Source organism: Trachemys scripta, chromosome 7 (genome assembly GCF_013100865.1).
Source record: "Trachemys scripta elegans isolate TJP31775 chromosome 7, CAS_Tse_1.0, whole genome shotgun sequence".
NCBI classification, from domain to species: domain Eukaryota; kingdom Metazoa; phylum Chordata; order Testudines; family Emydidae; genus Trachemys; species Trachemys scripta.
The window spans coordinates 26,723,204-26,740,329 of record NC_048304.1 but is presented as its reverse complement, the minus strand read 5'-3'; the positions used below and the strand labels follow the sequence as shown (position 1 = coordinate 26,740,329).

Below are 17,126 nucleotides of genomic sequence, written 5' to 3'. Positions count from 1 at the left end.
ACCCTTATCTCAGGGGTAAGGTTTGTTCTTTATATTCTGGGAGAAAGAATTTAGACACCAATCTAGCAAAGCACTTAAGCACATGCCTGTCTTGAAGCATGTGAATAGTTCCATTGACTTTCCTGGGATGACTAATATGCTCAAAATTATGCATATGCTTAAGTGCATAGTGCCATAGTGCTTACCTACCTCACAAGAGGTAGTGAGGATTAATTAGTTAATGTTTATACAGCACTTTGAACATGTTAAACCATTATATATGTTAAATATCAGTATTATTATTTTTACTGTTTTTATTCTGTAGTCTATTTTTTAAAAAGTTGTAATTTTTTTATTATTTAGATAAAGTAATATACAAGTCATAAAACAAAATTATGCCTTAGTGCATAAGGACCTAAAAGGCTACCAAAAGACAGACAGAACAACATTTGCGTAAAACTGGTTGAAATTTTTAGATGCAATTTTTTTGTTGACAAATGTAGATAGGGGTTGACTGAAACATTTTGCAAATTCATGTCAAATTGTATCAGTCATAAACCCCTCCAAAATTCAGAAAAAAAATCAAAATGTTTCATTCTGACATTTTCAAAGTGAAATTTTTTTGTTCAAATCAGCTTTTCAAGTCAAAATTTACTTCAGTTTCATTTAAAAAAATTAAAAAGGGTTAAAAGTTGAAAATTAAATGAAAAAATTGTTTTGGTTCAAACTGAAGGTTTTGTTTGACCCCAGTTTTTCGTTTTTTGGTTTGGTGAAAAATTAGTACAATTTTTGTTTTAGGTTGCCCCAAACAAAATCCTTTTTTCCGGTTCAGCCAGTGAACTGAAAAAATCAGTTGTTTCTGCTCAGCTCTACATTTGAATAGCATTCCGACTAGAAGATGAAATAAGGCAAGATAGCAAAATCAAAATGAAGGCTGTCACTCAATCCCAAAAACCCTATCTGCAAGGTGCTCAGTACCTGTCCAGATTGGTTCCCTAATTCACACATTTGGCTTTTTTGATGTAAGAGAGGGGAGTCAAGGGTTAAATTCTTTTCGCAAATATATATGTAAGTCCCAGTGAAATCAATAAGGATTGCATGAGCATCCAGATACAGCATTTGGCCCCAAGTTTAATTTTGCCTTTCCTGATTAGATTTCAAAATGCTAATGGAAGAGTAGTCTCATGGAATGAGGTTAAACAACTTAAAATATGGAAACGGATGTATAATTAATATTAATCAATCTTCTGAAATACATTTTGATAAGTTCTCGCCAGGCATGCCTGTAATTGCTATATTGAGAAACAATAAACACACAAACTACTGATCTTTTTTGAAAGAATCCCTGTTTTTCTTTTAAGTAGATAAAATGAGAGGGAGGATAATGAAAGGGAGAAAGTCCTGCATTTCAGTACAGGAAAATCCAGTATTTGTTTAATGACTTCTTGTTTCAACATGGCTTAAATTTACAGTTCAGGGTAACTTCAGGATAGTTGGCTCTTAGCCAAGGTAGTAAGTACCTTATGCTTACATTGAACAAACATGTTACTCTGTTCTCTTCCATGTACAGACTAAAGAAAACTGCATTTTCTGTGCAAACAGGAAACAAAGGAGTGGATAACAGGCAGGTAAAACTGCTTTTACAGCAAATGCCATTTATGAAGACTACCGATTACTGTCCATGTTTTTTGAATTTATTCTCTCCTACTAAAAATTGTTAAGAGGTACAAAAATTAAGGCACAGATTTTTTTTTTAAAAAGTGCATGCACACTTTTGCTTGCTCCAGAATTGCATACACAGAATGCCTCAAGTGACCATGCACGTCAGAGTTGCATGCACACAAAGGTACGAGTACCCACAAAATCCCCAAGGGATGCACCAGCTATTTTGTGCATACACACTTCTAAAAAGAGCTCCTAAATCTGTAGATTACCACAATGTGCTTAAACTAATTCATGTTGTCAAGAAACAAAAAAACAAAAAACAGAAAAGACCAAGCTATTTTTGGTTCTTACAGCCAGGGGCGGCTCTATGTATTTTGCCACCCCAAGCATGGCAGTCAGGCGGCTTTCAGCGGATGCCTGCGGGAGGTCCGCTGGTAACGCAGATTCAGCGACATGCCTGTGGGAAGTCCGCCGGTCCCGTGCCTTCGACGTCCCCACCGCCGAATTGCCGCCGAAGCCGTGGGACTGGCGGACCTCCCGCAGGCATGCCACCGAAGGCAACCTGACTACTGCCCTCACGGTGACCGGCAGGCTTCACCCCGCTTGCTGCGCTGGTGCCTGGAGCTGCCCCTGCTTACAGCAAATAGCTATTTTACTTCAAAAATATTTAGCACAGAGATACGTACTACTGAAAAGTTAGCAAGTTATGCTCATGTAATCAGATACTTCTCACGTAGAAAATACAATAGAATAGAACTTGACTTTATATAATATCACTTATAGTCATGGTAACCCGAAGCAATTTATAGTGTAGTGGGATAGCACAGGGACTGTGTAGACTGAAGAACATGGCAACTATTATCTGTTCAGTAATAGATCAGACACATACTTTTGAATGTTGGTTTCAAGTGATGATGAATAAAGGAATTTTGACCTGGACACAGAGATTTTCTCTAGTGTTCGTCTTAGGCCTGTCGGACCAATAGGGTCTCATGCTTCCAAGGACCTGGCGCTAGATGCATACACCCATCATGCTAGATGGAGTATTGTTACCAGTCTGTGGTACAGTATAACTAAAACCATCAGGGTGCAGCAGAAATTGAATTCCCCAACTGTTCTCACTCTTTCCCTGCTTAGAACCCTGCTTTTCTGCCCCATCTCCTTGCTTCCCAATCTATGGATGTACAAACAAACGGATGAGAGGGATGAGGTCATTGAACCACAGGGAAGTTGCAGGTAGGAATGAAGGCGGCAGCCAGGTTGTGTTCCATGGGTAAGGAGAAGCGGAGGTGAGGGGGGAGGGACCTAGTCACGCATGGGAGAAACTGGATGTAAACCCAAAAGTTATTTCATGTAGGGCTCCACAAAACCTAGCACAGATCTATAAGGAATCTATAACTGTTAGTCACCTGGAAGAGAGCTCTTTTCTTCAGTAGCATCTAAAGAATGCTATGCCTAACAGTGCAGGACCTGCCACTATTGTGTCAGGATTGGGCATGAGCCACAGTTCTAGCATTAAAACTTGAACTAGGGAATGGATCAACCTATTTGGAAATAGAAACCAGAGAAGCTGCACTCATTTCTGTAATCAGTCTTTCTTGAGATTATGGAATGTGTAGATCAGTGATTTTTGAACCTAGTTGGTGACCAGGACTGGAACTAAAGGAAGGGAACTGTGGCAAGAAGGATTGTTCTTGCTGCATTTCAGTTGAGACTAACTGTGGAAGAGTCTCATGGGAGAGTGGAGTCACATACTCAAAGGGTTCAGATAAGGATCACAACTTGTGGCTGTTTATTGGAACTCTGAGCCTCTTGAGGTTCGCTAATTAGAAACTTGAAACCACGACCCTTTGGCCCAGAGGTGAAAGGAATACCAACTAAGCCACACTAACAACTAGTAAGATTAAAACCTTAATTGTAACAAGTAGAGTAAATGGATTTTTTTTAAGTACATGACATTTCATGACGCCTCCCTTAAGATTTATAAATGTATATTCTTTTGTTCCAGTCATGGGATGTCGTTGAATATTGCCAAAAAGTGAATGAGCAAATGCTATAAAACTATAAAATGGTTAGAGAGTTATTAAAATTAAATTTGCTTTATTTTAGTCATAGTACAGTTAGGTTTCCATCTTTACATATTTCCTCTATCATCAGAGTTAAGAAATATCCTTCAGAATAGATACCTTCTTGGGAGGTGTGCTGGAGGGAGGGCTCCTAAAGGCTCATAGGAATTCCTTGTAAAAATTCTGCCACCAGAACAGTTTTCCTGCCTCAGATGGACTTTGCCCCCTCTCTGGATACCTGTATATCATTCCTGAGACTCGTAAAAATACTACCAAAGGACACCTTATTGGAAATGAAATGAACCAGATTGCATTAGGTGTCAGGTGTTTTCTAAAAATCTACAGGAATATTCTGCAGACACCAGACACATTTCCATCCCAGCCTGTGTCCCACCTTCAGATTACACAGGAGAAAACGCTGCATTGTACTATCGATGCACTCATTATATTTTTCAGGAACAAGCTGTGTATCTTTCCAGTGAAGTAAGTTTGCCAAGCGGTTACCTCCCTCCATGGTTATGAGAGAGCTTTTTTATGTTGAAATGGGAAAACAACAAATGGATTTTCGAGTGCCTCCCCTGAGTCTCACCCCTTGTACGCAAGGCTTATCACAGGGTAAAGGAGAACAATTTTGTGGGAGCCTTTTGTTAAAATATTGGCAGCATATCAACTGCTACCTTGTAAAGTTTGAAATATAGTCTAACTGTCAAAATGGTAATTTACAGATACCTGTTTTCTTCCAAGCATCTCACTAAAGCCTGCTTGAAATACCATGTATTTTCAGTCAGCAGCATCTATATATTTTTCATGTATTCACTCAATTTATTTCCTTTTCATGTTTCCTCCTGCGGCTGCTTCATTAGTCCTCCAGAAGGAAGACGTGTGTCAGGGAGTCAAAGAGGGTCTGGTTAGTGGTGGTGTTCACAGACTGAGCTCCACAATTCAGCTTGTCAAGGCTTGGCTGCAAACCAAGCTTTCCCTGATGGTTTGAGTTTCAATGAACTTAGGCCTCCAAGGATCATCATTCTGTTCCCCTTTCTGTGCTGCCTCCCATCAAGCGCCCATGCTTGCCTTTTTTTCTGCTTTCCTTTGGCCTCCAGGAGATGCCAGTTGGCACAGCCTTCCTTCTATCTTTGGAGTCCCCCATCCAGAACAACTGACCCCACCACTAATTGCAAAAATCTTCTAGGAGGAGGGGCAGCAGCTTCAAGGTTCACTTAGAGCATTGTACAGAACTTCAGCTCCCCACTATCGTCACTCATGAGCATTAACTCATTTATACCTGGCATCTCCATAGCTCCAACAAGGGAGCTGTCTTGTGACATCTTAGACTTTAGCAAACTATGCTTCAGCACCCTACCAAGCTGTGGGGGCATCATTAATTATATTTGCAACCTTAGCTATGTGTGCAACGTTGCCAAATGTTTGTGCCTATAACAGTTAAATCAAGGTATCAATAATAGTGGAACAATTTTTAATACCATTGAGAACCCGGAAACATTTTATCCAGAAACTATTTCAATATGTGTGTATGCAGCTGCATGTAATTTAATATTTATAAAAACATTTTTATTTTAAGTTTGTTTATAGGTTAACAATAGGTTATTTTATGGACAAAATAAGCACTGATAGCGACACCATAGTTCAGGTTGAGGCAGGAGATGTGTGTGTGTGTGTGTGCGTGCATACAGATACAATATTGATTTGATATTTAGATATGTTCTAACCATAGATATAAATATAGATATGGGAGTATATACTTCCCTCTTATAAAAGAAATACATTTGGGGACCTGCACCAGGTTGATAGTGTCCCTTCAATTATGAATCAGTGTAGTTTAACATTATTCATTTTATCAAGAAAGAAACCACAAACAAACAAGCAAACATTACACTGTTTAACTGGGAGAAGCAAATAGGAATAAACATGAAACAACTTGGAAACAGTGGCACGATCCTGTATAGTCTAGGTAGCTTCCTTGCTTGGTTTGAATTTGGCATACTTCAAAATGGTGAAGCAATGTTTTATAATATTCCTTAAACTCTGAACATGGCAAAGGACCAATTGATTATATACATTATTTTAACTCGAGGAGATTCTCATTATAATGTGCAGATGCAGCTAATACGTAGGTGCTTTTTGCAGACTAAGAGCTTCTTCCCCTTCTTCACCCTCTGCTTTCGGTATTAACTTGTCCTGTGTAATTGTGACCTCTCCAGTGGAATAATGTCAGTGCTGACATTTGTAATTAAAACACTCCATTAAAAAAATCTTCATGTTGGAGAAGCCATCAGAAAATATATTAAAAATCTGCACTGAATACAAAAAATAGCACATTTTGGAAGACATTGTTTACCAATACCTCCGACACTCTGTCCAAATTCATAAATGATAGTTTTTTATTCTTACAGGGAAAGGTATTGCATTGTGCTCGAAGAAAGGTGCATACAAGTACTTCAGACAGGAAAGGAGTAAATAGTTTGGTACAATCATTGGCCATATTTATTTTTTTATCATTCAGTAATTATAAATGTAACAATTAATAGTATATCAGTGCTAACTCATAATTTTTAATACTTCCTTAGGTGATGAAAGAAGGATGGGTAAGGAATGGTGTCCCTAGACTCTGTTTGTCAGAGGGTGGAGATGGATGGCAGGAGAGAGATCACTTGATCATTACCTGTTAGGTTCATTCCCTCTGGGGCACCTGGCATTGGCCACTGTCGGTTGACAGGATACTGGGCTGGATAGACCTGTGGTCTGACCCAGTATGGCCATTCTTATGTTCTTAATTATTTTATCTCAGGAGATAGCTACAGTAGAGGACACTAGAACATGCTTATGTTACATAATGCCGTGACTGAAATATGTATTTGTTGTTTAAAAGTTATTGGAATTAAGAGACTTTTGGGTGTACGATCCTCTTTAAGTCCTCATTACAGGATATGTTAAATACATGTTTTGGGGTGAATTTAGCACTTGCGAAAAGTGTTAGACTTTCAGCTCTGGAGATGGAAGTACTCCTTTAATCTACAATGCAGACACACTGTAGACAGTTACAGAGCATGCTGCTTCACAATATGTCTCGGAAATCATCTCTGGTATGAGGAGGTTGTCCAGTCTCTATGGCTATTTGGTCCGTGGCTAATCTGAAAACCCAGGATACTTAAGAGAACAGATCTGAACCTAATCTGAGATAGCACCTCATTTCACAGGCTACAACATGAGCTATTTCCTTGTTTGCAGAGACAGTAGCATAATTACAGTATTCTGGAATAGTTCACGTTTACACACTAGTGATTTAGGAAAATTGTAATGGAGAGAATTGTAGTAGTCAAGACAGAAATGGTAAAATTGTGGCTAAGGATTACATCAGAAACAAGGGCTTAGTTTTCCACCCTCCTTTCCCTTTCCTATAAACCTGCCCATCATTCTTACTAAGTTCTGGTTAAGATACGACTCCAATATTTCTGACATTGGAGTAGCGTTAAATTTAATGTAAAGGAAAGTAATTGTTAGCAGAGAAAGAGAGATGAGGGCCTGAACATCAGTATAAAACTACCCTAACAATCTGTGAATTTTCTAAACTCCAGTTTAGGCCGGGGTGCTGGAACCATTTTTATAGTGGGAGTGCGAGAGTCATTGACCCAAACTGTAAACTGTATATAATGGAAAACACTTTAAGCTGGGGGGGCGGCACCTATGGGTTAGACAACTAAACCACTCCTCAGTCTGTCATAAAAGTTATTTGTTAAATAAAAAGAATCCAGCATGAAAAGATCACTAATCATGGGCCATACTGTATCTTCTGTGGAAAGAGAGAAGACAGGGTCCTGGATAGTCCACAACATTCTATTTCTAATGGTATCTTCAGGGGAGGAGAGTCAGGAGTAGAGAAAGGGACATGGGCCTCCACATTTGTTGAACCCAGGCTGCTGTGTGGAACAATGCTTCCATCTCGACTGGTCCCAGAGCCTCCATGTGAGTGGCTGGCTCTTCCATGATGTTTTGTGGACAGACCCTGACCCTCCCATTGCATGCTGTCCCTCACAACTTCACAGTAGAACTGTAAAGGATGCTTTGTGGGAGTCAGGACTGGCTCCAGGGTTTTTGCCACCCCAAGTGGCGGAAAAATAAAATAAAATAAAAAAAAAAGCTGCGATCGCAATTGCGATCGGCAGCACTCCGGCGGCAGCTCCACCACGCTGCTTTCTTCTTCGGCAGGAATTCAGCGGCAGGTGCTTCCCTCCCAGAGGGACCCGCCGCCGAACAGCCCGACGTGCCGCTCCTTCCCCTTGGCCGCCCCAAGCACCTGCTTGCTGGGCTGGTGCCTGGAGCCGGCCCTGGTGAGAGTCAGTGCAGTTTTAACTTCAAAGTACCATTCACTCCCATTTGGATAGCCCAGAGAGTGAAGATGATTTTTGGCTTTGCCACTTTTGCCCGAAACTCGCCCTCAAAAAACCTACAGAACCCCAGCCTGGCTTATAGAAGTCGTTACGATGCCACCACTTTTCCCCTCTCATAGAACTGCCAAGTCTGGCTGACCTCACTTGTTTTACAGGAAGAGGCAGGCCCTATATTTTCAGTGTGGGAATTCCTGTAATTTCAGCATACACCAGTGCATAGAGAAGAGGTTATCTGATGATGAAAGGGTTACAGAGCCACAACATTTTCCTTATATGGCTAAAAATTTGCTTTTTGTGTTTGCTGACCATGTTTTCAAACATAGGTTTTACCCATATAGTGTGAGAAATGCTGGTCCATTCTGAGGGGTTATTTGTTTTCTCTCTGTATTTCTAGATACATATGTACCTCATTACTGTAGTATTTGAACACCTCCCCATTAATGTATTTTATCCTCACCACACCCCTGTGAAATTGAGGCACAGAGCAGATGAATTGACTTGTCCATGGTTATACAGGAAGTCTGTGGCTGAACCAGGAATTGAACCAAGTCTTTAAGTGTCAGTTCAGTATCTTATCAACCAAACTATTCTGTACTATGTCTATTTCATAAGATTATCAGCCATCCCAATTTTTCACACTTGCTATCTGGTCACCGTATATATATGTTTTGAAACTTAAAAGCAGTGTGCAGTTCCAATATAATTGAAAAAGGAAAAGAACCAAAGGGCTACAGTGTAGACTTGAGCTTTCTGGTGATATTATAAACCATCCACCCTCACCTTTCAGTAGAATTATTCCCTCAGTGATCCCTTTAACCCATCTATTATTTAAATATAATGTACCTGTACTGGCAAATATACACACACAAGTGAATCCATTAGCAAATGAAGTGAAGCAAAATTTTGCATGCAATTGCATTGCAACTGACCAGTATTTGGACTGAGCAGCCTAAATGAGTGATTAATCACAACTAGTATTTTGCATTTTGATCCTTTAAACAAGCACATTAGCCTTTATGTTCTCATATTTGTGCTTTAAAATGACTGACTAGATATGATACACAGTTGAAAAGGCAGAATAGCAACTCCCTTCTTGAAACTGAGCTTTGAACTGTAGGTCCCTACCATCTGCTATTTCATAGCCTGGGCGCTGACGAATATGGGCAGCTTTGCAAAAGAAGAAAAATCTTTCCATGGAGTTAATATTGCCTGTTGTCCTTAGTTGCTTTCAAAGGCTATTTGTTGGCCTTGCTAGTAAGTTGACTGCAAATTATTGTTTCATATGGTATCAAATGTTTGGATTATATACATTCAGCACAGTATTTCTGTGCTAAAACTCAGACTTTGTATTTGTGGGACATTGGAGGATGAACTCATCACTCATAAGTGGTAATGAGAGTAACTCACTTCAGGTGAACATTTTTCCATGTAACTTTCTGGGTCTGATTTGCTGAATCCTCCACCTTGTGCAACGTAAGTGTAAAATGCTACTAGACAAGAGTGGTGGTAAATAAGTACACAAGATACAGAGCAATGATTAATTGGGCCCCCTATAGTCCTGTGTATACTAATTAATTGGGCCCCCATACTCCTGTAATGTGATGCACAATATAGATTTGTGCAAACTAGTAATGTAGATTTGCTCGACTGGCATAAATTACAGTAAACTATACCACTGCAAGCCCTGTTTTACACCAGTGCAGCACAACTACACTAGGGATTTGCCTGGTCCAGTACCAATATTCACAATATGGACATGCCTTAAGTTTCAAACTACCCCTTCACTTTTAACTTCACTTGTTGTTGTAACTGATGATGCCATTAATCTCTTTTAATGCTGTACTCTGCCAAATTAATCATATAGAGAAGTATTCAACCTTCAACATCTGGAGAGTCACTTCATCACTGAACAGAGCCATCCTGGCATGGCCTGTGAGACCAGCATTTGTGTCGGGACACAGCATCATCGCGTCAACACAATACTGTAGGAGGACGGCATCACATAATGTCATCAACGTGGCACTTATATCTCAGCATTCCTCTCTATTCCAACCTATGTGGTGTTTTGGGGCCACAATACAATGTTCAGTTGGGCTCCCAAGAATTCGTAGCCAAAGTCACCTTTGCTTAGTGGCTAACAGATTCTGTTCTTTACTTTTCTTAAGTAGCATATAGTGCACATAGTTTGGACAGGAGTGTAATGAACCCCACAAGGAGTGCTACCCAATGTGGCTTCTTTAGCTCCAGCTATCTTTTAATTGTGCACTTAGTACAGAAGGAAAAACAGGATTCAATCTCATCTCTTCTATTATTCAACTGTTTCAATGCTGTAGCCACAGCTGACGCAATGGTGTACCCTCAGTAGCATTTCATTTGAAAACATTGACCTGACCTGAGGAACAGCTGCAACTCCCCTAGTACAGGTTTTCTCGATTTGTTTGAAGAGATTGTTATGAGGGGAACTCACAGCAGTGGATTAGTTTTTATCTTGTCTTGATTTTATCTTTTTCTCATATTTTGAAGACTAAGGATCAACTTTGTTATCGATAAGCAGACAATAGTAGTAGGGTGTGAGGTGGGACTGCACTATGAGATACATGGGCTGAAGTACCATGGTCAGTGCCCAGCTCGACATCTCCTAAATGCCAAGTCTCCTAGCTTTCTGAAGACCTAGCCAGCAGTCAGTATCGAGATAGAGAGCAGCTGGCTAAGGCTGAATCCTGGCAAGATGGTAGAGATATTAGCAGAAGAGATTATTTCCTTTTTAATATACCCCTTTAGAATATGCCCCTATTGAAGGCCTCTGCCCATAGATTGTTCAATAAGCCCTTTTGGACTCCTCAATGCCCAAATAGTCATGATAGCAGAAAGTGCCAACTTCATCTGTGTCTGGCCAGAAGATTGTGTCTCCACGTATTGGACACACACCTAGCTAAGGTGATTCATACATTCTTGACCTTCAGAGTTGATCATTGCAATTCATTATCTGGAGAGGAAACCAGGTGCCCTGAAAATTCTCCCAATGATTAAAAAGTAGGGCAGCCTGTTTAGCAACGCAGGTCACTGTGAACACATCACCCTAGAGTTGTATACTGGAAAGACTAGTTCAAGGTTTCTCCCCTGACATTCAAAGCCCTCCATGGGACAGGCCATGGCTGCTTAAGAGATTTCTTTTGATACGGTCTCCCACAGTATTCTTACTGGTAAGTTAAAGAAGTATGGGCTGGATGAATGGACTATAAAGTGGATAGAAAGCTGGCTAGATCACCAGGCTCAACGGGTAGTGATCAATGGCTCCATGTCTAGTTGGCAGAGTGCCACAAGGGTTGGTCCTGGGGCCGGTTTTGTTCAATATCTTCATTAATGATTTGCAGGATGGCGTGGACTGCACCCACAGCAAGTTTGCAGATGACACTAAACTGGGAGGAATGGTAGATATGCTGGAAGGTAGGGATAGGATACAAAGGGACCTAGACAAATTAGAGGATTGGGCCAAAAGAAATCTGATGAGGTTCAACAAGGACAAGTGCAGAGTCCTGCACTTAGGACGGAAGAATCCTATGCACCTCTACAGACTAGGGACCGAGTGGCTAGGCAACAGTTCTGCAGAAAAGGACCTAGGGGTTACGGTGGACGAGAAGCTGGATATGAGTCAACAGTGTGCCCTTGTTGTCAAGAAGGCTAACAGCATTTTGGGCTGCATAAGTAGGGCATTGCCAGCAGATTGAGGGATGTGTTCATTCCCCTCTATTCGACATTGGTGAGGCCTCATCTGGAGTGCTGTGGCCAGTTTTGGGCCCCAGAGCACAAGAAGAATGTGGAAAAATTGGAAAGAGTCCAGTGGAGGGGAACAAAAATGATTAGGAGGCTGGAGCACATGACTTATGAGGAGAGGCTGAGGGAACTGGGATTGTTCAGACTGCAGAAGAGAAGAATTAGGGGGGATTTGATAGCTGCTTTCAACTATCTGAAAGGGGGTTACAAAGAGGATGGATCTAGACTGTTCTCAATGGTAGCAGATGACAGAACAAGTAGTAATGATCTCAAGTTACAAGTGGGAGAGGTTTAGGTTGGATATTAGGAAAAAAAATTTCACTAGGAGGGTGGTGAAGCACTGGAATGGGTTACCTAGGGAGGTGGTGGAATCTCCTTCCTTAGAGGTTTTTAAGGTCAGGCTTGACAAAGCCCTGGCTGGGATGATTTAGTTGGGGATTGGTCCTGCTTTGAGCAGAGGGTTGGACTAGATGATCTCCTGAGGTGCCTTCCAGCCCTGATATTCTATGATTCTTCTCTCTCCATGACTATGACCTCCCTTGAATGCTACATTCCACTGGAACAATGAAACTGCCAACCATTAGGGGGAGTGTGGAAGACCATTTTAATGTAATTGTAATAAACATACAAGAGCAATTCATAATATACCATAATAGTGTTTCTCTGTGATAACATTTTACAAACACCCAAGTTCCATAGTAAACCTTTGTAGACAAGTGTTAAATACACAGCCTATATCCTTGCTTAAATCAAAGATGAATTTATACTGAACATATCCTAATGCCCGGTATAAATTACTTACCACATGAGAGAGAATTTGAAACTGTAATGAGATAATTATGACATAGCTCATCTGTAAAACATTTCATGTGCACATTTTAATGAACTGCACAATGTAATGTTGGAGTATAAAGACAACTGAAATCCTGGGACTAATTTCTGCAAAACTTAGAGCGTGCTCTCTTTATGAAGATGAGAGAAGGCAGGCAGCTGCAGTTTTGTTTTTGTTGGTGTCAGCTCTGTGAATTTCAATGTATTCTTGGACAGACTCGGGGAGCGGGGGGGAAGTAGACAGAAATGCTGGGTCTGCTCTCACTCATGTAAAACTCCCATGATTTTCAGTGGGAGTTTCACTTGTGTGAAGACTGCAGGGTTGGGCTTTCCCAGCTCCGCCGGTGAACACTGTTCAGATCATTTAGCTATTTGACTATTAGTAGGGCTGCAACATTCATCTCTAAGGTACAATATTATTTAAGAAAGTAAAACTGAAATGTAACATATTTTTGTCTGCGCTGGTTGAGGTCGTAGGATGTCAAAAGTGGCAAAGTTTTAAATATCACGCCTAACAGATTACATACTTCCCTTGTGAAGTATTCCCCCAAGGACAGCTTTGTAATCCTTCTTATACTTGTTTTTAAATAACAAAGTGCTACATGATATATTTCTATGGTGAAAGACAAGAAGAGAAAACACAGCTCCCATTAACACTTTATGGTGAAAGCAGCAACAGGAGTTTTCTTTGAAGAGAGTATATCCTAATATGACATTCTAATCCTATCCCTTTTTTATTGTTTATATGCTGGTTTTTGCAATGTCATTAGGAAGTCTACATAGTGTTTTATATGCTTTTTGAGTGAATAACTCCTTAGCATTCATTTTTCCTGACATGCAGTGCTTTGAACAGTCACCTGTATGTAAAGTATAATAAATGGCAATTACGAATGTTTCCTACATTTCAGATTATAATTATTTGACTGAACTCATGTTCAAAAGAATTAACAACGCTTGTGAATGAAATAATAATTTTATTTTCAACCCCTGAGGTAATACTAAAGCATTTTTGCAGGCTTCATATGAGGAAATATATATTCCCTGTGTTTTTCAAGAGCACTGAGACAAGCACAGGATTTTTTTTTTTTTTTGGTCAGATTATTTTATGCCCTAAGAACAATCAAATATACTTGAAAAAGATTTTAGAACCAATACATTTTTCTGGGCTATCCACAGACCTTTAGCCTTTCAGAACTTCATAATGAAATATTTGAGCCCCAAGCTACTTTACAATTAAATCTGCATTCTTTTAAGAAAGGCAGCATTGTTATCTAGTGGTTAGAGTCAGGAGACCTATGTTCTATTCTGAATTCTGCCACTGACTGTATGAATTCTCTCATTCATCTTACTTGTCTAATTTTTTCCATCAGTAAAATGAGAATATTCTTAACTATTTTTATGAAGTGCTTTGAGATCCTTTGATTAAAGGTGCTTTTTAATAACTGTTAAATGGGCTATTAAATTTATTACTAAATATAAAGACTCAGGGCCAGATTTTCGAAGGTATTTAGGCACCTAAAGATACAGTTTTGTGCCTAATGGGACATTGTAGGGGTGCTGATCACCCTGAGAGCACCATTGAGTATTGCATGTGAGGCACAGCAGGGATAAAACTTTTTCTACACCAATACAATATGAAAATGTTCCTCTGTTCTTAATTTTATGGTCCCATTGTAGCAGTATCTTTTGAGTTTCATATCATACATTTTTATATTTGGTAATACAGTATGAAATGTGCTCATGATTTCATCTTCAACATATTTGTGAAAACAAATACCAATTGTCAGTCTGAATAAGATATTATGGAAGAATGGAAATATGATTAAAAGCAGTCCATAACATAGGTCTTAGAGAGAGAATGAATGAATGAAGTTTCCTTAGAGTTTCCAAAACAATTTGGAGATATTTTTTTTTCCAATAATGAATGACAGTGAAGTTGCTGGAATCCCTGTTTGGTCAACAAGGCTCCAAGAACTGCAGCTCCTATGGAGGACCTGTAGGAAGATCTGTCCAGGGAAATTTTATATTGGATTTAAGGCTAGAGCATGCCCAGTGAGGTACCAGTTAATTCTTGCATTAGCCCTTGTGCATCAACCAGACTAGCATAAATGAGCCATAGGGAAGACACCACCAGAACAAAGGGGTGCTCTAGCATGAAGCAGAAGGGGCCAGATCTCAGGGCAGATCTGCCTCTATGCAATGGCCAACAGGAGCAATTGAAGTAGGCATGCAACATAGGGCATCCCTAAATCTTTCTGTCCTGTAATTTCTGCCATTTTCTTCAAAATTGTAACTTTTAACAAATGAAGATACTAATAATACCTTTCCAAAAGCTTATATGCTTTTAATTATAATGATTTAGTAAACCATTTTTAAATTGTTCATAACTTGTTACCATTGGTAACCTCATCAGGAGTCTTGAAACCCTTTAACCAACAATATTTTAAATGACATACTCATTTTACCTCATTCCTTTTACTCCACCTTGGGCTTACTTTCACAAAATTGACACAAATATCTGTAGGTCAAATATCTATAGATGGCCTTTCTGCCACCTTTCGCTCACTTTGGACAACTTAAGACTTCAGCCCACAGCAGGGTTCCGCTGTAGTGTAGAATTCCACAGCAGTTAAATTTTACTTATCCTCCTGGCCTGTCAGTAGTGAATAGGTATGTTTTTTTCCAACATACAACAGAATTGGATTATTGAGATATGGGACCAATCTAGTAAAAAAGAATTGCCATAGCTTTGGTGCTCGCTTTTCAGTTTCTTTATTTTAACTGTAAAGGGCATACAATTTCAATAACTCCTGATTTGAGTTCCTACTATGTTGTGTCTTCAGTATCTTGATTTCTTAAGCAAAAGATAAATCTGGTTTAATATGTGACCATGTGGATCTCTTAAATTTAACCACTGGGGTATTTTTTTCCCAAGTAGGTTTAACCAGAATTTTCCCCTATGAATCATTTGAAATAACCATGAAAATATTTTAATATCTTGGTTTTATTTATAATTTGTACCAGCTGTAGGTATCCAGATGAAACTTGAATTTTTCCAGCGGAAGTTTTGGACTGCCAGTAGACAGGTATGTTCCAATTAGATACTACTTATGCAAATGAGACCATAGCAACTCCCTTCCTGTACAGGTGATGGTGTTCTAGATATATTTAGCCAAGGCAGTTCTAGATTTCCTATGAATGTTTGTAAGCTATTCTAATTTACTTTTCAGTTCATTGTTACACAGAAGGGTGATCATGAGGCTAAACACATGGGACTGATTCAGCACTCATTGTCATGAATGGAGAGGCTCCCCAAATCCAGCCTCCCAAGTATAACCTTAAGATCCATGAACAATTATCCTAAGGGTACATAAAATTAAAAAAATACAACAACAATGACATGAAAAATAGGAATGACCTTGTCAGTGTTCAAGTATCTTTTGGGGTGATCAGTGCATTTTGATAACAGTAAGAATAAATATACTTAATACAACCCTGATTTCACTCCAAATTTTTGTATATGGTTTAAATGACCTTTTTTTTTTTTTTTTCAGTTTCTTCCAGTGCATTGCTATTACTGTGCTGTCCCATCATGCCCATTCAGGGAATTAAGGCAGGGGTAGGGCACGTAACCATGGGTTACAGTTCAATGTGAGGAGCAGCTTCAATGGGACTGCTACTCCCATTCCACTGCAGGTGGGCTAGGAATGGGTGGAGCTTTGAGTCCACTGTCCCTAAAACATATCAGCTAGCACAGTTGGTGCAGGGGGAGAAGTAAGCTCTGTCAGGTAAAGGGCTGGGACAGATTAAGTCCCTCCTGGAGGAAAGGGGAAACCAAGGACCAGATATTGTGACTGAGTCACAATTTGGTTCCTGGTCTCTCTTGGGTGGCACAGTTATGTCCCTTTTTCAGGACTTATGGTATATCTGCTCTCTAGCTTTAAGTGACTGAAGTAATGATCTAGCGACTAACTGTATTCAGTGAAACATATTTGTCTAGTTTGTTTTTAATAAATAATAAACTGTGTATAAAATGTGTATTTATTTAACAAAATAATCTCTTCCAGCTTTAAAAGGATCAAGAGATTACATGACCAATTTGAGAATACATTGAGATTATACTATTTCTGAGAATAATCATCTCTAAAGTATTCTGTGAAATATTGGCTCAGTCTTACAATCCTGACTCACACAATACCCCTACTGAAGTCCCAATGGAGTCTTGCCTATTTAAGGCCCTGTATCATTATAGAGTAGGCAGCAACGACTGGAATAAGCAAATGAAATTGGCACAGCATGAATTAACCCCCTTGATGCAGATGCCGTTACAACAGGAATGGGGAATTAATGTAATATAGTCCTATTTGTGTGGTCTTTTCTAGATTATCTACTGTTCTTGATTAAA

At 39.5% G+C, this 17,126-nt stretch overlaps 1 protein-coding gene across 8 annotated transcripts in view; it reads left to right on the top strand.

The window, feature by feature from the left end:
• The window catches only part of CACNA2D3 (calcium voltage-gated channel auxiliary subunit alpha2delta 3), a 713,664-nt gene that overhangs the window by 634,337 nt on the left and 62,201 nt on the right, over window positions 1-17,126 (top strand). For all 8 annotated transcript variants that reach the window (XR_004646516.1, XM_034776516.1, XM_034776515.1 and 5 more), the window contains one exon: window positions 15,746-15,807. Coding sequence is in view for 7 of the 8 variants with exons in the window: in XM_034776516.1 (XP_034632407.1) it covers window positions 15,746-15,807 (62 nt within the window). In the remaining variant the exon portion in view is untranslated. The remainder of the gene's footprint in view (window positions 1-15,745; window positions 15,808-17,126) is intronic.